Source organism: Prionailurus bengalensis, chromosome A2 (genome assembly GCF_016509475.1).
Source record: "Prionailurus bengalensis isolate Pbe53 chromosome A2, Fcat_Pben_1.1_paternal_pri, whole genome shotgun sequence".
NCBI lineage: Eukaryota > Metazoa > Chordata > Mammalia > Carnivora > Felidae > Prionailurus > Prionailurus bengalensis.
The window spans coordinates 162,065,411-162,086,612 of record NC_057348.1 but is presented as its reverse complement, the minus strand read 5'-3'; the positions used below and the strand labels follow the sequence as shown (position 1 = coordinate 162,086,612).

At 46.5% G+C, this 21,202-nt stretch overlaps 1 protein-coding gene across 2 annotated transcripts; it reads right to left on the bottom strand.

Annotated features, from left to right (window-relative positions):
- Positions 1 to 442: 442 nt before the first annotated feature.
- GIMAP8 (GTPase, IMAP family member 8) lies at positions 443 to 20,106 on the bottom strand. 2 transcript variants are annotated; one of them, XM_043589878.1, is made up of 6 exons: positions 19,990 to 20,106; positions 14,247 to 14,907; positions 10,226 to 10,271; positions 6,664 to 7,290; positions 3,918 to 4,403; positions 443 to 455 (listed from the first exon to the last, which is right to left on the bottom strand). In XM_043589878.1, coding segments are annotated over exons 1-6 (1,857 nt in total). In that variant the 5' UTR covers positions 20,025 to 20,106; the 3' UTR covers positions 443 to 453. The 2 variants fall into 2 exon arrangements, with proteins under 2 accessions (XP_043445813.1, XP_043445812.1); XM_043589877.1 differs by lacking the exon at positions 443 to 455 and having other exon boundaries at positions 2,370 to 4,403.
- Between the last annotated feature and the right edge of the window lie 1,096 nt (positions 20,107 to 21,202).

The following is a 21,202-nucleotide window of genomic DNA, read 5'->3' as shown; positions in this document are numbered from 1 at the left end:
GTACAGAATGGGAGACGATATTTGCAAATGATATATCTGATAAGGAGTTAATATCTAAAATATATAAGGAACTCATGCAATGCAATAGCAAAAGAAGAAGAAGAAGAAGAAGAAGAAGAAGAAGAACTGATTATTAAAACATGGGCAAACCACCTAAACAGATACTTTTCCAAAGAAGACATACAAATGGGCAGCAAAAACCATGAAAATGTGCTCAGCAGCATTCAGCATCAAGGAAATGCAAATCGAAACCACAACAGGAGAGAGGTATACCTAGGTGGTCCAGTAGGTTAAGCATCAGACTTCAGCTCAGGTCATGATCTCAGGTTCATGAGTTTGAGCCCCACGTTGGGCTCGGTGCTGACAGCAAGAAGCCTGCTTGGGATTCTCTCTCCCTCTCTCTCTGCCCCTACCCCACTCATGCTCCCTTGCTCTCTCTCACTCACTCTTTCTCTCTCTCTCTCAAAATAAATAAAGAAATAAACTTAAAAAAAAGAAATAACAAATGTTGGTGAGAATGTGAAGAAAAGGAACCCTGTACACTGTTGGTTGGAATGTAAATTGGTGAAGCCACTCTGGAAAACAGTGTAGAAGTTCCTCAAGGAATTAAAAATAGGGGTGCCTGGCTGGCTCAGTTGGTGGGGTGTGTGACCCTTAATCTCGGTGTTGTGAGTTCAAGCCCCATGCTGAGTGTAGAGATTACTTAAGAATAAAATCTTGAAGAAGAAGAAGAAGAAGAAGAAGAAGAAGAAGGAGAAGGAGAAGGAGAAGGAGAAAGAAGAAGAAGAAGGAAGAAGAAGAAGAAGAAGAAGAAGAAGAAGAAGAAGAAGGAATTAAAAAAATAAAATCACCATATGATTCATCAATCCCACATCTGGGTGTATATCCAAAGAAAATGAAATCAAGATCTTGGTGGATACCTGCACCCCCATGTTCATTAAGCATTATTCATAATAGCCAAGATATGGACACAGTCTAAGTGTCCATCAATAGATGAATGGATAGGGGCACCTGGGTGGCTCAGTCGGTTAAGCATCCGACTTCAGGTCAGGTCATGATCTCGTGGTTCATGAATTCGAGCCCTGCATCGGGCTCTATGCTGACAGCTCAGAGCCTGGAGCCTGCTTCAGATTCTCTCTCTCTCTCTCTCTCTCTCTCTCTCTCTCTGTCTCTCTCTCTCTGCCCCTCCCGTGCTTGCTCTCTGTCTTTCTCTGTCTCTCTCTCACACATAAAAATAATAAACATTAAAAAAAATTAAAAGAAAAAAAAAGAACAGAAGAGGAGAGGAAGGAAGGGGAGGAGAGGGGAGGAAACTTCCATTCTGCTCCAAAGCCAGCAGTTAGCTGGCAGCCTCCAACTATGACACTTTCAGGACCCACTTCAGCTTTGAGCCAAAGCCATGCCCTTCCCAGCCAGTCCCTAGCCAAAGGCTGCCAGTGCCCAATGCAGGATATCATCACTATGGGTCAGTCTTTGCCCTAGAACCCACTATTCAGATGTGCAGCTCTCCCTACCCAAGCAGCGCCTCCCCCATTTCCTCCTGCATGTGTCAGACCTGCATCACAGTGTGGAAGCTCTCTCAGACCAATTCTGCTTCCTCTTTATTTTTTTGAAAGGGTTTTACGTTTATTTCTTTATTTTGAGAGAGACAGAGACAGAGCGAGCAGGGGAGGGGCAGAGAGAGGGAGAGAGAGAGAGAGAGAGAGAGAATCCCAGAAGCAGGGCTTGAACTCAGGAAACCACGAGGTCATGACCTGAGCCAAAAAACAAGAGTCAAACGCTTAACCGTCTGAATCACCGAGACAGCCCTCTGCTGCCTCTTTAGTCGTTAACAGCCTTGGCATCACCCCTGTGCCCCGTAAGCCTCTGGCACTCCTAATTCTCAGCACGTGCCTCTCGGAGGAACCCACATGGCAGTACTGTCGCATGTCTCAAGCGTGGTCCTAAAGGAAAGTGGAGACGGATGTTAGGTCTTGCCTGGGAGAAGATGCCACATTGCTTAGCCCACCCATCCCCCACCTCATGCAGCTCCAATGTCACCTGCTCAACCTAGGGTGGCACACTGGGGTTTGTGCCTGCCTTCAAACAGAAGAGACGCTCTGGGAAGAGGCACATAATGCCTTCTAGGCTTTATTCCTTCCATGCTCTTGGTTCTAATTTATTTGTCCTTGCTCTAGTGAAATGCCCAGAGTGGAAGATTCCTGAGCTGGCAGAGGCCTCGTGAAATGGCTGTCACCCACTCTAAGGTCCTCATGCACGCAAGATGCAAAAACCTCACCAGAGTCAAGGTGTCTAAACATCTGCATAGCCTCTTCATGGAGGCATGGTATGCCCTGGAGCCAGAAAAATAGAAATCAGGAGGACGTGAATTTATAATATAATTCATCTTTATTATTTCACTCAATTGAATATACTTATACATACATTTTCCAGAATGTGTCATTTTCAGGGTTATGCAGAGTACAACAGTATTGATGGTGACGGTCCATGCTCTGATAAGTGGGTTAATCTTGAAGGCAACTGATAACTTTCCAAAAATAAAAGCATATGGATGATGTAGATCCTGTCCTCAAAGCATATATAAAACAGTTAATACTGACAGCATCTGACTACACCTACCTGGAAGAAAACCCCATGGTTCTCATCTCAAATATTGCCCGCACAGGCACCCCTCAACATAACCTGCTCAAATGTCAGGGAACACCACCATCCTGGAATGGAGAAGCAACTTTAAGTGTGGAGGCCACATTCCACACCAGCCTCAGACTGCCTACCCTCAGACTTCCTGACGTGAGACACAACAAGCCCCTAGTGTGTTTGAGACTATTATTTGAATCCTCTGAGCTTTACCCTAATTCCTAACCCATGGGGATCCAAAAAAGAGAGAGAGAGAGAGAAAAGTGCAAAGGAATTTTCAACTTGTCTGGAGGCAATCTAGAATTCTACATAGAATTTTGGAACTTTGCAATGTTGTCTCATGTTGGCAGTTTTACCACATTTTGGATTTTTGTTCTACTGTCTTTCACTGTGATGGTTAGCAATAAAATCTTTGGAAACCTCATAGACTCATGATCATTTCCTAAGGAACAATAAAGAAGAGTAGACTGGGGCCCACTTTCCATTCAGGCTTGGAATGAAGACAGCACTAAAGAATATCCGCCCCAGGAAGAAAAGAATGTGCTGGGCCCGAGTTCTGCCCAATGGCGACAAGGCAGCTCAGGAGACCAGCATGCCTGACAAGCAGCCCTGGGCACCCAGAGGCCCACGGGATCCAGCTTGTCCACTCTGCCACACCAGGAGTTGGCTGGACACTGCTCATTACTCTACCCTCATGTGTCTGGATCCCCTGGTTCATGGGTATTTGTCTGTATTCTGACCCCGGGCTGGCCTTGGTCACCGTGTCTGTCCTGACTCCACTCTATGTCCACAGGTGAGGTGATTCTTGTGATTTAATTCTGACCCTCAATGGCCACTCAATCTCAGGAGCCTCTTTCAAGATTTCCCCACCTAATTTCTCCTTTCTCCTTTCTAATCCCCTGCCCCAGCCTGACAATTTATTCACCTAATAAGAGCTGAAGCATTGCAAGGTGGCCAGCATGTGCCCTTCAAGCCCTCTAAGACATGGACCCTCCTCCCCTCCCACCAGCCCTACCTCACACCCATCCCCAACTGAGGGTGTCTCTAACTTAAAGACACCCCACGTGCATCAGTTACCGATGATACCATATCTTTTAAATTTTTCAGTAAGCTTTTGGGCTTGTCCTTTTCCTGGTTATTTCTAATGATTTTGTTGACATTCTCCCATTCATGGGGGTAACCATGCCCTCCGTGGCTCTTTATCAGATCGACGGCCATTGTCAAAAGAAGACTTGCCTGGTTTTCCCTGGCTTGGCCAGTTTCTTTGTTATTAAAAGCACACACTCGCTCCTCACACCTCTTAGTTATGTTCTTAAGAGCTTTGTTATCTGTCTCCTGGAGGTAAACTTTGAAGTCCCCCCCTTCTAGGTCTTCCTTCCGAGTGAACAGCACAATCGTGTACTTCAAAACATCCTCCCCAAAGATGGTCTCTAGATTCTTCACTGCCTTTTTGTCCTCCTCAGTGAAGCGTCCCAGCTGGAACACCAGGACCAGAACTATGTTCCCTCCCTCACAGCAGGACAAACAGTGTTTGACCTCCTCCTCCAGCCCAGATGGACACCTCTCAGTGCTGGCTGTCAGGCAGAGCAAGGGACTGTCCACAACCACAACCCTCCACCCTTTCCACATCCTCCTGCTGCTCTGGCTCTTCCTGGTGATCAGCTGTGCTCGGAGCTGGTCGAGGAAGTCACGCCTCCCAAGGATGGTGTTCCCCGTGGCGCTCTTCCCGGTGCCGCTGCCCCCCACGAGGACAATGCTCAGCGTGTCTGTCAAAAGGAAAGCAGGAAAGATTCATGACCATGGGCAGATCTGTGTGCGACTTTCAAAGTGATGCCAGACATCACAGCAGAGGATGCTCAGAGAGCACTGTGGCCACCCCCTCACCCGGCAGCTCCATCCCCAAGTATGGGGGTGGGGGGCGGCTTCTTCCAGCCAAGCACCCTGTGAACCCACAAGCACGACTTGGACCACCGTCTCTGCCCAGTGCTCACCCATGACATGGCCATTGTCCTTATCTCTGAACTTGCTCCCTCTTTCTGGTACCTTCTCTGACTCCTGTGGGTGCTACTGGCTGTATGACCCATCACCTACTCAGATACATCCGGGCTATACATCTCATCTCTTGGGCTTCTGTTCCTGCTGCAACTATGGCTTCCTGTTGCCAACCTAGTGCTGTCACTGCAGCAAAATCTCCTTGATGTATTTGAAAATTTATGCCATAGAACTGACTTTTCATGAAAAAGCAACTACATATATTATCAACAGATTACTAGTTCCTTCATTCGGATCATGCTACAATTCACGTCTCATTAAAACCACATTAAACTGAACTGTGTCTTTCTTTCATCAAGGAGTCAAAAAGTACCTAGAGGTTATAACAGTGAACACGCCCTCCCCTGTTCTGTGGGGCGATGATGGAGAACAGATGTTCCTCTAGATGGAATGACAGATGTACAGAGCCCTTGCAGAGTGTGTAGTGGGGACTCCTTGTGACTCTGAACTTGTCCTGTGGTCTTTCTCTTCCACGCTGCCTTTTTCCACAGTTCTCAATTATGCATCGTTGGCCAAGTTACCAATATCCACCCAGAAACAAAGAGTGAGGGAAGCCTACCCTGTGCTGTTACCCCAGGGGAAATTATTGAACTGCTCGTCCTGAACCCACAATCTCATAGTTATGCATAAAGGATGAAAAAGAGATTAATCCTCCCACATTCCCACATTTGTCACAGGCTTCAGTCCCTGCTCCCATACCCTCGGAAGGTGGCTCCCAAGAACCTCCATGATTTCCCACTTCATGTAGAGGCACAAACTCTCCATTTCCATCATTGTTCCAGATTGCTAGTGTGCCCTCTGCGATGTCTTCCAGCTTTCTGCCAGCCATCCAAACTCTACCCATTTTCTAAAGCCCATTTCAAACTGGGCTTTCTCCACACAGCCTCTCCTGACATTCCCACATATCTATGCTTCTTCAGGAGGCTCCCCAGCACCTGGGGCTCCATGGCAAATACGAAAGGGCTATTTTGAGTCTGTGTTCTTTCCAGGTGAGGACATTTGCCATGGGACAGAATGGGATGACTCATACTGGCCTGGAAGAATCTCAGTTCAGGGCAATAGAGCATGTAGCACAGAGTGCATGGGGACTTCTGCTAAAGAAGCAGGTAGTGTGGCTGGACTGAGAAACCCATCTAGCTGGGGCACCTGGGTGGTTCAATCTTTTGAGCATCTGACTTCAGCTCAGGTAATGCTCTTGTGGTTCATGGGTTCAAGCCCCACATCAGACTCTGCTGTCAGCATGGAGCCCACTTTAGATCTTCTCTCTCCTTCTCTCTCCCTCCCTCAAAAATAAATTATTAAGCTTAAAAAAAAGAGGGGTGCCTAGGTGGCTCACTTGGTTAAGCATCCAGTCCTGCATCAGACTCTGCACTGACAGTGTGGAGCCTGCTCGGGATTCTCAACTCCCTCCCTCTCTCTCTCTCTCTCTCTCTCTCTGCCCCTCCCCTGCTTTCTCTCTCTCTCTCTCTCTCTCTCTCTCTCTCTCTCACTCTCTCTCTCTCTCTCTCTCAAAATAAATAAATAAACTTTAAAAAAAAAAGAACCAAGAAGTTAAGAGAGGGAAAGAAAGAGAGATGGAGTGGGCTTAAGAGAAAGAGAAGAGCAAACCAATGGTTCAGAACTATCTCATCACCAGCGCTGAGTCCTGAGCCCCAAACCACAGATACACTGTGGGGAAAACGGGAGATTAGAAAAAGCTCAACTCCTTCCCTTAAGTCCTTCACCATCACCTTGGAGAGATGGGATAAGGATCAGGAAGGAAAAATTAAAGAGTTTGAGGTGTGGACAGTGTGCAGGGGAAAGGCTCATTACCTTAGGAACATCTGAGAAAGGAAGGAGAAAGAGAAAAGCTCGTCAAGAGCCTGGACCTGTCCTTTTTAGCTTCTCTATGCCCTTCAGAAAATAGAAAGCTCTTGCACATGTCACATCTGGCTGTCAAAAGCATATACAAAATGTGTTTTACACAATATGTACCTTCCTGGCTGATGACACATGGCTTGGCCCTGTTCTGCAGCACCAGGTCCACGATCTTTTGTAGGAGCTCGTCCACCTGGCACTGCTCCTCTGCCCCCGTCAGTCTGTAGTTGAAGGCGCTGTACCGGTCTTTGCATTTCTTAATGAGCTGGTAGAGAGCTTCATTATTGCTTTTCAAGAACATCTCTAGATCCTGGTCCCCTAGATCTTCCTTCCTGGTGAGGAGGACGATCATGTACTCAATGAATTTCTCTCCAAAAATGCTTCGGATGGTGTCCAGCACAGCCTCATCCGTCTTAGTGAAAGAGCCCAGCGGGGTCACCAGCAGGAAGGCATGGAGGCCTTGAGGGGCATGTCTCTGAAGCTCAGCTTTAATGTCCTTTGAAGATGCAATGTCCGGAGTATCAATGACCCAAATTTTCCTCCCTCTCCAGGTTCTGCTCACAGACGCAAACATCTGGGTTACCGACTTTTCACTGAATTTGGTCTCAAAGACTCCCTTCCCCAGAAGGCTGTTCCCGGCGGCACTTTTTCCGGCTCCACGCTTCCCCACAAGCACGATCCTCAGTTCCAACAACTCAGGGCTCGGTTCACATCCTGTGGCCTGCAGCTGCTTCTCCCCTGGCCCTGTGGGACAAAAGGGCAGATTCAGAGTCTCTTCTTGAGGCCGAATATGGAGATGTGGACAGGTTTTATGATTTCTCCTCCTTGCCAGTTTTTACAGAGAATGGAAGTAATGCTCTGAACAGCAGGACTATAGTCCCGGGTCAGAAGTCACTCACCCATTCAAGTAAAAACCACAAAGGCGGCCACGAATAAATTAGGAGATGTGTAGAAAGCTCAAGACCTCCCAGAAACATGAAAATCAGTTAAACTTGGCCTTTACAGGTCTTCGTCCTTAGATTTCCTTTCATTTGCTACCAAAGTCCATGAAGTCCATGGGCTGAGGCAGGACAAGGGAGAATCTGAGTTTAAAATGCCCCTTGGGGCGCCTGGGTGGCGCAGTCGGTTAAGCGTCCGACTTCAGCCAGGTCACGATCTCGCGGTCCGGGAGCTCGAGCCCCGCGTCAGGCTCTGGGCTGATGGCTCAGAGCCTGGAGCCTGTTTCCGATTCTGTGTCTCCCTCTCTCTCTGCTCCTCTCCCGTTCATGCTCTGTCTCTCTCTGTCCCAAAAATAAATAAAAACATTGAAAAAAATTAAAAAAATAAAATAAAATAAAATGCCCCTTGGTGGTATATTCATAAAATGTTAGACTACTCAGCAACCAAAAACAAAAACAAAGAAAACAAAAAAGAATGAATAAATGAACTATTGATATGCAACACGCATGGATCTTCTAAACATGCTAAATGAAAGAAGCCAGACACGAAACCACATGCTATCTGATTCCGCTATATGAAGTTCAAGAACAGACAAAATTAATCTATGTGGATAGAAATCTGGGTTGCAGTTCCCTTTGGGGAGAGGCAGCAGGAACTTAGGTAAGGTGACGGAAATGCTCAAGATCTTTATCTAGAGGATGGTCACTATGGGTAGATACGTAAAGTCACTGAGCTCTACACTTAAGATCTGTGTATTTCACTCTACGTTCATTATGCCTCAATACATGACTGTAGAAACTTGTACCACAAAACCGTCTCTGCACACGCGCCCTGTCCCCATCACTTCTCCTTGATCCAAGGTCAACACCAGACCTCCATGCTGAGCAAAGGGCAGAGTCAGCAATACAGAGAATATTCAGAGTTTGAGGCATCCTGGGCGCTAAGGGTATGGATTGTCACTTGGTGTCAGAGCCGCCAAGTCTGGGAGGTGGAATGAACGCGGCATTTAAAGAAAGCCACTGAAATGCTAGTGACACCACGTCCTTGTTATGTTGCCTTGGGAAAGCTCCTTCTTTCTTCCAAATCACCTCATACAAGTCTACATCATATAAAAGGTCACTTCCAACTTTTTGAGCCACCCCGTGGCTACCCGTGGTGTGCTATTTACTCACCACCACGAGGCAAAATTTGGGGCCATAACAGGTAAGTTCCTTCAGGTCTTGACAGAAGGGCATCCGGAGAATTTTAAATCCCTACTTCTGCCTAAGCTCACATCTTTCTGGCTAAGTTTACTCATCTGTCAATGAGACTAATGATAATACCACCCTCTTCCTAGGGCTGTCATGAGGAATATACTTTAGGGTTGTTAAGAATATATGGTTGTTCTGAGAATTATATTTATACGCTAGGAGGATTGAATTATTTCTATATATTTTTCCAGCACATAATGTCAACTGCAATTATTATCATTATTAAAATTGAAATAATAATAAAAGAATAATTATTTTGTTTAATAAATAAAAATGCTATAAACATTCTAGTTAATTAAAATTATTATTATTATTATTATTATTATTATTTTATTGTTATTATTTGGGGGAGTTCTATGGGGACAGAGATCTCACCTACCTTATTCATTGCTGAATATTCTGTGCTTGCACAGAGCTGGCCCAGAAATAACATGAGAGTCCATCAATAAAAGGATAGTTGGGAGCGCCTGGGTGGCTCAGTCAGTTAAGCTTACAACTTCAGCTCAGGTCATGATCTCACAGTTCATGAGTTCAAGCCCCACATCGGGCTCTGTGCTGATGGTGCAGAGACTGCTTGGGATTCTCTTTCCCTCTCTCTGCCCCTTCTGTGCTCTCTTACTCTCTCTCTCTCTCTCTCTCTCTCTTTCTCTCTCTCTCTCAAAATAAATAAGTAAACTTAAAAAAAATTTTTGTAAAGCCTGATTTAAAAAAAATAATTAAAAAAAAGGAAGGAAAGAAGGAAGGGAGGAAGGAAGGGATAGTTGAATTAGGCGTGTACGCCCTTACCGTGAACAAAACTGCATCTACTAAACAGAGCGAGGTAGATCTATATGTATCGATTTGTGCAGTGTGCAGGATGAATCATTAATGACAATCATTACATGGATACTGAACTCCATTATAGAATCCTATAACTTAGTGCTCCCCAAGAAGGTAATTTCTGCTTTCCCAGTAGGAGTCAACATTGTATAGTCTTGGATCCAGGGCCAGGAAGACAAGGCTGAGTCACAAAAAAAGCCACAAAAGACAAGCCCACCTCCACAACATTTCAGAGAAAGCCAGGGACACCCACTCCATGTCCACCACCTTTGCTGCTGCCATACCTACTCCCAAGTGTTAGGAGTTTCCTGGGGGACAGGTTGTGGACACGAACCTGAGCAAGGTCCCCAGAGCACATCTTTGTTTCTAATTATCTATTTTTTCCACTTCATTTTGATGCATAATGCATTCAAAAGAATATAGATATGAGCTTATCTTTTTTTTAATTTTTAAGTTTTTATTTATTTATTCATTTTGAGAGAGCACGAGCAGGGTTGGGGGACACAGAGAGAGGAAGAATCCCAAGCAGGATCCACACTATCACCACAGAGCCAGATGCAGGGCTCAAACTCACAAGCTGTGAGATCATGATCTGAGTCGAAATAAAGAGCTGGATGCCCAATCAACCACCCAGGCACCCCTGAGCTTAACATTTTTAAGGATCATCTTACCATGTGGATTGTCCCCCTTCTGAGATGTGGCTTCATTCACATGATCCTAGAAAATAAAGGGGGAAATGATGCTCAGAGACCCAAAATCTCATCTTTTCACAAAGCAAAGAAATGGAGACACAAGTATATAATTCAGAGTAATTTGATGATTGGGATGTGGTCAAATTCAGGCCGTGGTCCTATTCCTTGTTGGCTTCTGTAGACCCATCCATAATGACAGTCGATCCTGAAACCCCATTGTTGCCACCACAACAGGCTTCCCAGAAATATGAAGATGGGTCTTGTTCTCACTCAGGTGAGTCCCACAAATGCCATCTAACCAAGGTATTTGTCCTGAAGCTCTAACTTTCCTTCTCCCCAGTCTGCAGTGGTAATAGCAATCCCTTCCAAAGTCTTCCAGAGTTTTTTCTGTTCCTGGAGAAAATCCAGAGGCTTAAAGACAGCTTCTGGATTCCCCAGAAGAATAAACTAGCCCAGTGATGTTTGTGATGTGCATCTGAGGGACCAGGGGAAGGGAGGAGATTGGGAGTCACGCTCCCCACACATCTCTGGTGCCTTCTCCCTGCACCACACCCCCGGTACAGAGATGATCCTTCTTCTGACATGAGAGCCAGGAAAATTTGGAACCTTCTCCATCCAGGTGGGCAAATGGAGACAACAGAGGATGGAAGGTCAAACACACAGTTGGTATTCCCTTCCCCTGCCTGGCCAAGCCATACAGTCGCACCCCAAACTTAAATTGTCATGAAATCAAAAGAGAAGGTGAAAACAACGATACGCAATGTGGATGAATCTGCTATTCTTAGAAACTCCCAATACTTTATTTTAACCTTATCTTTGTTAAATTTCCATGCTAGCCAAGGAAATTTTCCCTCTGCTTTCTTACTTGGCCTTACCCCAAACCATTGATACCTTCCACCATCTCCCTCCCTGGGTCTTCTCCATTCAGCTCTGATTATCACACTTCTTTCTTCTTACCTGGCACAACTCAAGGTCTTTCATGTTCTTTAAATGGAAAACATTTTTACAATGCAAATGTGTATGATCTAAAAATTGGTAATGTTTTTAATGTTTATTTATTCTTGAGAGAGACAGAGCACAAGCAGGGGAGGGGCAGAGAGAGAGGGAGACACAGAATCCTATGCAGGCTCCAGGCTCCGAGCTGTGAGCACAGAGCATGACGCGGGGCTTGGACCCACAATCCATGAGATCATGACGTGAGCCAACTAACCCACCCAGATGCCCCTAAAAATTACTAATTTTTAAATTCCCAATCCACTACCAAAGGAACAATAGCTAATTCACATACATCCTTCTATGTTTTTCTAAGTTTATACAAACACACACAAGCATATATGAACACATGGGGAGAACTTGGCTAGGTTTCAATCTGCTTAATACTATGTCCTGTACATCTGTACAAATCAGTACATATCGATCAACCCAATTTTTCTAGAAGATGCTATTTACTCCATAGCATGGATATGGAAAATTCCATACTAATGTAATGATTCCTGTATTTTTTTAAAGATTTTATTTTAAGTAATCTCTACACCCAACATGGGGCTTGAACTTAACAATCTCGAGATGAGGAGTCATATGCTCTACTGACCGAGCCAAATGATTCCTTTATTGATAGATCATAAGCTTATTTCTGGATTTACTATTTGAAAAGATACAATGATAAATATCCTTATATATACATCTTTATATGTGCAAATGTTTTCCTTTCTTGGTAACAGGGTCCTAAAAGTGGGAATCTTGCTCAGTCTCTGGGTTGTTAAAGTCCTTAATGTCTCCATAACTTACGTGAAACTTATACACGTCCATGATAATAACAGTAATAATAATGGCAACTATGGAGCGCCTGGGTGACTCAGTCAGTTGGGCGTCTGACTTAGGCTCAGGTCATAATCTCATGGTTCATGGGTTTGAGGCCCATGTCGGGCTCTGTGCTGACAGCTTCAGATTCTGTCTCCATCTCTCTCTGCCCCTTCCCTGTTTGTGCTCTCTCTCTCTCAAGAATAAACATTAAAAAATTAAATAATAGTAATAATAATGGCAGCTAATAATTACTGAATGCATTTCAAGTATTTGCAAATAACTTTGTCAGCATTTCATTAAACCCTGAGATACATAGTATTATCCCTTTTCACACAAGACAGAAAAATAAGATACTGTGGTCAACAAAAAGGATAGGAGTTCAGTCCCTCAGGGAGCTTGTGGGGAGGCAACCATTGAAAGCACATACACAGCAACCACTTGACTGGCTGATGGCCATGAGGAGGAGAAGCGCCCTGCGGGAAGGGGGGCTGTAGGAGCTCATCCCAGGGACCCACAGGGAAGACTTTCTGAGCAAAGGAGCTCTAGCAGAGGCAGACCTGGAACGGGGTGGGATGGGAGAGGGGAAGTTTCCAGGTGGAGAAAATTCCAAGTTCAAAGCTCTAGAGCACACATGAGTATAAGTCAAGGACCCCACAGGGAAGGCCGGTGGGACCAACACATAAAGAGTAAGTTAGAGGGTGAGGGGCCAGCTCAGGTCAGGGATTCCAAACTTGATCTGAAGATCAACATACAGTCACTGCAGAATTTTACACAACAGGGGGTTGTGTTCTGGGTACACTGTGGACAGTTCATTCTGTGCCCCTTTCCCTCTCTGCTGGCATCCCTGTTCCATACAGCCTTCAGGGGAGAGACAGAGGCTATAAAGGAGAGAGAGAGGGAGGTCAGGGCTAGGAGATAAGAGAGTGACAAGTTCTCCTGAGCCTCAGGGTCCTCGTCGTACATTGAGTAGGTGTGAAGATTTGATCAGTCTGGGGGTCTGGGACTTAGCAGGTGCTCAGTAAATATTGCCTTCCTTCTCATTTCCATCCTGTTTGGGTTTAACACTCACCAGTTCTCAGAAGATTCACTCTGACCAAAACTGCCCCCACGTTGGATTTTTGCTTTGCTTTACATCCATGGACACTTGCATTTAAAGACTCCTCTGTACCAACATTCACTTACTTACACTGAATCAGGAACTGCTTCGTGTCTTATGCATGAGTCACTCAAACAGAAGCGTGAGGTCCTCGAAAACAAAACCCTGGATTTTTGTATCTTCCTTCATTACAAATATATTTTCCACTCAAGTCTAGAAATTAAATAAAATACCACTCTGGTTGTCGTGTAGAAAATAGATTGAGGGGTAAGGCACAAGAACGAATGAGGGGAAGGTTGTTTGTAAAACAGTACAGGCAAGAACGGAGGCTGGCTTGGAGCAGAGGGGGGGGCAGTGGAGATGGACAGAAATGCATGGATTCCAGGCACACCGATCACACAAGACCTAAGGACTTCTCAAATATCAGCTGCCAGCTAGTAGTAGCAAAGCCGACCTCTGGGTTTAGGTTCAAGGAGCATCACCACCATTTACCCAGTTGAGAGAAAACATCTCAGAGGGAAAACCAAAAGTGTAACCTTGTGAAGCCTGAGATCCCATAGGAGAGCCAAGTGGAGACATCAGACAGCAACTGGATAAGGGAGCAGGATTCAGAGGAGAGGCCTGGACAGGAGTGACAAATCTGGAAACCATTAGCGATCAACGGAGCTCAAAGCTGGAGGGCAGAGAATTGAGGAAAGCCTAGAACCACACCCTGAAGATCTCAACTTTTAGAGGCCATGTGAAGAGAACTCAACAATCTCCAGAGGAGCCAGAAAGAGTAGGAGGAAAAAAAACCAAAAAGAGTATAGCTGTATTGAAACCAAGGGAAGAAAGAGTCTATTTGTGTGTCCAATACTGTGAGGGAAAAACTTAAGTAAGGACTTAACTGTATCCATTAATTTGCCAATAAATTTCAAAGTCCAAAGGGTAATCCTCAAAGCAACCTACCATCTGGTGCCTCATCTTTCCAGATCATAGATAAACACTTCCTAAACAAAGCCTAGGTTCCACCACACAATGTGACAGGTCACTTATCCGTGCTTATCTTCAACCCACTAGCTCTCACCACAAAGATCCTTGAGGACCTTCAGCATTTCTTACCAGGAATCCACTGCCTTCATTTCTGAGATTCACGATATATGGTCCTCCGTTTTCATCCACCAAACGCTGGACCATGCAGAGGAGCTCTCTCACCTGGACATCCTGCTCATCCTCACTTGCCTTGTTGTTAAAAGCGCAGTATCGGCCTCCACAGTTTTCAACCAACTCCCTAAGGGAGTTCTCATCTTCAATGCAATCTTTCAGTGAGTCATTCTCCAAATCATCCTTCCGAGTGAAGACAATAATGATGTGCCTCCTGGAGTTAGCTCCAAACACCTCCTGGATCCCCTTGACTGTCTCTATGTCCTCGACCTTATAAAAGCTGATGGGGATTACCAGAAGCAGGACATGGAGGCTGGGAGCAGAGAGCTCGAAGCAGTGTTCAATGTTACGTTGCTTGTCTTTGGCACAAGACTTTGAGGAGAAAAGGTCAGGGGTGTCAATGACCACAACCCTTCTCTCTTTTGTGAACCCACTCTCTCTCTGGCATGTTTTAGTCACCATGTGGTCACTGAATTTGGACACGAATGCAGGTTTGCCCAGAATAGTGTTTCCTGTGGCACTTTTTCCTGCACCACTTTTGCCTAAGAGGAGAAGCCTCAGTTCCGGCATGGAGCACTCTGGCTCCAGTTTCCTCTCCTGACACAGGCTCTGGTTGGTTCTGCTGGGACAAAAAGAAACACATCAGTGTTCAACCCATGCAAGAGTGGATAGAGGAGCAGCAAGAAAAATGCCTTCTTTTTGGTTTTTCCCAAAGGATGTGGCCTACTGAAGTCAACTCAGACTAGATTGGGATAAGAAATCCTGTTTCCCACAATCTTCTCTGTGCTCTTGTCTCTGAAATAAATCCACACTGGTAAGATGCCCAGCACTGTAGGGGCACCTGAGTAGCTCGATCGGTTGTGTCCAACGCTTGATCTCAGCTCAGGTCATGATCTCACGGTTTGTGGGATCGAGCCCCACATGGGGTTCTGCGAGGACAGCACAGAGCCTGCTTGGGATTCTCTTCTCTCTCTCCCTCTCTCTCTCTCTCTATCTCTGCCCCTCCCTTGCTCGCTTGCTCTTGTTCTCTCTCTCTCTCTCTCAAAATAAATAAACACTTAAAAAAAAGACATTCAACACTGTTGACTGACTAAACCAACAACCCCCTTCTCTGTATTCATCACCCATTATACATGCTGGGGGAAACTGTGATAGACAGAATAATGCCCCCCAACCAGATGTCCATGTGCTAATCCCTGGAATCTGTGATTGTGTTGTTTTACATGGCAAAATGGACGTTGCCAATGTGATTAAGGCTCTTGAGACGGAGAGATAAGAGGATCCTAGAGGATCATCCAGGTGGATCCATTATAATCACACTAAAAGAGGTCCTTCCAAGAGGAAGATAGGAAAGTCAGAGTAAGAAAAAGGAGATGTGAGGACAAAAGCAGAGGTCAGAGAGTGAGAAAGATTTGAAAATGCTACACGATTGGTTTTAAAAATGGAATAAGGAGCCACCAGCCAAAGGCAATGCAGGCAGCTTCTAGAAGCTGGGAAAGGCAAGGAAATGGCTTCTGCTACACAGCCTCCTCCATAAGAATCCTGCCCAACACTGATTTTAGGACTTCTGACCTCCAGACTGTAAAATAATAGCTTGGTGGGTTTTTAGCAACTAACTTTGTGGCAATTTGTTACAGCAGCAACAGGAAATTAATACGTTCTCTCTCCCAGCTTCCTTTCGACCAGGGGTGGCCATGTGACCCAGTTCAATCTGATGACAGTTGAGGGAATATTTGCCTGGGCCTTTTAAGAATGTTATTGTTTTCTTGATGATAGAGGCAGACTCAAGTAGAGAGCTCCTGTTCTCACCTCCTCCCCCTTCTTCTTTTTATTTTTTCTTTTTATTTTTTTTTAAGTTTTTTAAAGCTTATTTATTTGTGAGAAAGACAGAGCATAAATGGGGGAGGGGCAGAGACAGAGAGAGACACTGAATCTCAAATAGGGTCCAGGCTCTGAGCTGTCAGCAGAGCTTGAACTCGGGAACAGTGAGATCATGACCTGAGCTGAAGTCGGGACTGATGCTTAACCAACTGAGCCACCTAGGCGCCCCTCCTCCCCCTTCTTCTTATTTGACATTTAAATGTGACATCTGGAATGACAGCTGATATCATGAGGCAATGAGGTAACAAATAAGAGAACAAATGTTGCTGAAGGACCCCAGAGCAGAAAGATAAAAGGATCCCCGATGACATCACTGGGCTACCAAAACATCCTTGAGATTGCCCTTTTGCTAAGTAAACAGCTGATATTCTAATGATTTAAACTGCTGCTACTCAGAGTGTGGTTCACAAACAAGCGATATTGCCAATAACTGAGATCATGTTAGAAATACAACATCTCAGCCCCACGCCAGACTTGCTGAATGAGAATTCTTCATTTGACAAGTTCCAGGTGATTCTCATGAGCATTCAAGTTTGAGAAGCACTGGTGTTAAGCCACCATTGGTTAAAGATTAGCATTCCTAACTGAATCAGAAACCACTGGAAGAGCCAAGTTTCCCAGCACTCTTTCTTTTTTTTTTTTCATGTTTATTCATTTTTGAGCTAGAGAGACAGAGAACATAAGTGGGTGAGGGGCAGAGAGAGAGAGAGAGAGGGAGACACAGAACTTGAAGCAGGCTGCAGGCTCTGAGCTGTCAGCACAGAGCCCGATGCAGGGCTCAAACCCACGAACTGTGAGATCATGCCCTGAACTGAAGTCGGACGCTCAGCCGACTGAGTCACCCAGGCTCCCCTCCCAGAACTATTTCTTCAACAGTCCCTTTTCCAAATGATTCTGTCAGATACCAGGGGCCCATGTTTCCATGAGTCTTTCCCTAGGTTGTCTGTTTTGTCCACTGGACACTCAATCTATTCTTGAACCAGAAAGCCTTAATTACTAAAACCAAGATGACTTAATGTTATTCTACTAAAAATATAACTCTAAAATGAGGCTTCATTATGTAATGGAGCAGGTTCCAACACCTTGCTATTGTGCAAAACTGTCACGGTATTCTTGGCTTTTTAATCCCCTGTAGAACTTTGAAAATCAGTTGTCATTGTCTTCAGGAAACCCTGTTGAAATCTAGAGTGTCGTTGCATTGAATTTGTAGCTTACTTTTATTTTTTATTAAGTATTTATTTATTTTGAGAGAGAGACAGAGAGAGAGCACATGCACAAATCACAAGGGGGCAGAGACAGAGGAGAGAGAGAATCCCAACATGGGACTCGATCTCACAGACTGCGAGATCATGACCTGAGCTGAGGTCAAGAGTCGGAGGCCCAACCGACGGAGCTACCCAGGCGTCCCTGCAGCTTAGTTTTAGAAGAATGGACATCCGCATAGAGTTGTTCTCCCCACTCCTTTTTTTAGTCGGTTTTAAATATGTTCTAATTTCAATCATTTCTTTTTGATCCATAAATGAAGAGAAGTAATTACAAAATTTAAAAATGAGCGGCACCTGGATGGCTCATTTGGTTGAGTGTCCGACTTTGGCTCAGGTCATGATCTCACAGTTCGAGCCCCACTTAGCTGAAGTGTCAGCTGGGGTCAAGCCTTTCATGGTTTTTCCAGACCGAACTGATCATCAACTCTTCTCTGGACTTCTGCAATAACAGAATCACTGATTCCCCCTGCTTCTACCCTTCTAGAGGCTATGGTCTGTAGACAGTCAGTGTGCTCCTGCACAAACAGGAGACAGATAATGTCATTCATCAGTCCAAAGTCCCCCCGTGGCTTCCCCCTGACTTGAAATAACAAGCAAAGCCTTTACAGTGGTCGACAAGACCCTACCCATCTGGACTCTAGCTGTCTCTCTGATCTCATCTCCCACCCCTCTCCACCTTGTTTTGTCTCCTGTAGTCACATGGACCTCCCTGCTGTTCCCCAAATGTGCAACCTTGGGCCTTGGTGCTGGTCGTTCACCTGAGCTAGAACACTCTTCCCCCGGACTCGTGCAAGGCGCATTCACCTCCTTTAGATCTTTACCGCATTGGCCCTGTGGGACAGATGGCCTTCTTCAGTCATCCTACATTTAACAGCAATCCGCCCTACTGCATCCCAACAGCATTCTGCATCCCCCACATGCCTGTTCTGTACACCCCCAGCAACCACTGCAACCACCTTTCACATTGTGCATTTACTTGCTTATTGCTTTCTTTTGTCTCTCCACGGCTAAGAGGTAAGTCCCATGAGAAGGAGGACCTGCTTTATCTTGTTCACCATCGCATCTATGACCCAGAGAAGGCATTCGATAAGCACCAGCTGATAGTATTTACTTCATCTAATTTCGAAATTCTCTCTACCACCCTTGGTATGAAACTCTATAAGAGCAGAGACCATGCCTGTCTTGTCCTGTGTCCCTAGTCCCTGATACTGTGCCTGGCGTATAGTATAGGCTTAATAAGTGGTGTTAAATGAATGATCATGGGGTAAAGGGGTGAGGAAAGGAAGAAAAACAGTTTTTAGAAATGAAGAGAGTGACTGAAGTGATGCCACTTTGAATTAAAAAAAAGAGAAGTAACTTCACATTGCATCCCAAGCCAATGAAGTGATATTTTTTGGTACATTAATTTTTTTAAAAAAAGACACTAGTGGGCAAATAGCTGAAGGAAGCAGAGACCTCCAGCAGGTCTGAAGAAGAAAGGAATTGATTTCCCAAGTAAGCTCCACTGCTCACATGATTACCCATCATAGTGTGTGTAAATTAATGAGCCTTTGCTAAACTGTGTGTTGTATTGAATCAGGGACCCACCCAACCTATGCCCTCGCCTTGCGAACTTTTCTCTGGAGCAGAGGGGGTGCCTAGGTGGCTCAGTGGTTGCGCCGCTGACTTTGGCTCAGGTCATGATCTCAAGGTTCATGGGTTGGACCCCCATGTGGGGCTTTCACTGACAGCGCTAAGCCTGCTTCGGATTCTGTCTCCATCTCTCTCTCTCTCTCTCTCTCTCTCTCTCTCTCTCTGCCCCTCCCCTGCTTGTTCGTTCTCTCTCTCTCTCTGTCTCTCAAAAAATATTTAAAGAAAAAAAAAACAGAAAAAAAAATTCGGACAAAAGGTAACCAAAACTCCCCCTCCCTCACTCTCTCCTTTACCCACACTCCCCTCTGACCATCTCCCAGCCCCTCTGGAGACCCCAGCAGGGCAAGGAGAGAGAGAAAAAGAGAGCTTTCACTCTAGAACTATAGTGACGCTCTCCAGCAACCTGTACTTGTTCTCGGGATATAGCTCGAGGGCGATGTGGGTTCAGCCGTCCAAGCAAAGCTCCCAATGGTCTGGGGAATCTGCCCTGCACCCGGGAAGTTCAAGCCCACAGAAAGAGATGGCCAGAGAAGCTTCCAGAGCCTAGCCTGGGGAGGACGCACTCCCAGCCCCGCAGGTCAGGCAGTCATCAGGAGGACAGAAAAGCATTCAACGGTGACAGCCCAGGGGGCTCAAATGTGGGCAAAATCATAAGTCTTGTTTGGGGCAACCACCGGCCACCCCGAGGGCTCAGTTAAGGGGACCCGACAGCGCACGGGGTGGGGAACAAAAGCGAGCGCGGACGGGGCGGATCCGTGGCTACCAGCCTCCTCCCCCAGCCCTGCCATCGGCCCCTCGCCGCCGAGCCCTCCTCGGGGAAGGCGAGGAGCCCGCCTCCCTCCCCCCTCCCCTGCTCACCCCCTCCCCGCGGCCCGCCCGGCCTCGGGCCCCCCGCCCCCCGTCCCGCGCGGATGCGCAGGCACCTCGGCTCCGGCTCCGGGCGCGTCGTGGGCTCCATGGCTCCGGAAAGTGGCCGAGAGCCCCGCAGCAGCCGGCCCAGGGCGGGAGGAGGGCCGCGCGGAGAGAAAGCAGGGGCGGGCCCTCAGAGGCGGTGAGGGTGGAGGGGAGAGTTGGGGCTGGTGCCAGGTCGCGGGGTGCAGACGAGGGACAGGCACGCCTCCCCCCCCCCCCCCCGGCCGCCCCCTCCTGGGGACACGAAGGGCAGGACTCGAGAGCGGAAGCTGGGCCTGGGGCTGCGGCGCCCCCGAGGGTTCCCCCGGAGAGGGTCATAGTGCGGGGTGCTCCCGTCCCTGGGACCGAAGTCGTGGAGCCTGAAGAGGCTGAACCTGGCCGGTGCGGGGACGGCGCCCAGTAGGTGGTGCTTCTCCGGCTGGTGTCCGCTACCCTGGGCACCTGAGACCCCTTCCCGAGACTGAGGAAACCGAGAAGACGCCGGTTTCCTTCTCCCACCCCCACCCTCTAGCAACTCCTCACACGCCTCCTGGGGGACCCTCCAACCCGACCTGGGGAACGCGCTGCTTGCCAGGCTAAAGGGTTCCTTCTTAGAGCCCGGCTAACATTGAAATGCTGGAACTTCTATGCTTTCCAACAGCTTATAAACGAAACCCTTTTTGTGCGTGATGATAGTATCCGGAAGCTTCCTACTACAGGAGCCGGACTCTGAGAAAGACTATTATTTTATTATGGTTTTTATTTATTTAATTTTGGAATGCCTTTTCAGTTTTGAAAGAGAGACAGAGCGTGAGCAGGGGAAGGGCAGAGAGAGAGAGGGAGACACAGAAGCAGGCTCCAGGCTCCCAGCTGTCAGCACAGAGGCTAGAACCCATGAAGTGAGGCATCTAGAACCCATGAACTGAGAGATCATGACCTGAGCGGAAGTCTGAGCTTAACCAGCTGAGCCACCCAGATGCCTGATTATGGATTTTTAAAAAAACAACAACACACCAACATCATAGAATTTTACCATCTTACCGATTTTTTTAAAGTTTATTTATTTTTGAGAGGGAGAGAGAGGGAATCCCAAGCAGGCTCTGCACTATCAGTGGGGTTTGAACTCCAGGATCCCGGGATCAAACTCACGAACTGTGAGATTAGGACCCGAGCAGAAATCAAGAGTCCTAGGCTCTACTGAGCCACCCAGGCACCTCCCCATCTTAGCCGTTTTTAAGTGCACAG

Coding starts and splice junctions, on each gene's coding strand:
- GIMAP8 (XM_043589877.1), bottom strand. CDS start 20,024: ATGGAGCCCACGACGCGCCCGGAGCCGGAGCCGAG. Junction 14,908..19,989: donor CGCCCGGAGCCGGAGCCGAG/GTGCCTGCGCAT, acceptor TTGTCCCAGCAG/AACCAACCAGAGCCTGTGTC. Junction 10,272..14,246: donor ATGAAGGCAGTGGATTCCTG/GTAAGAAATGCT, acceptor TTTATTTTCTAG/GATCATGTGAATGAAGCCAC.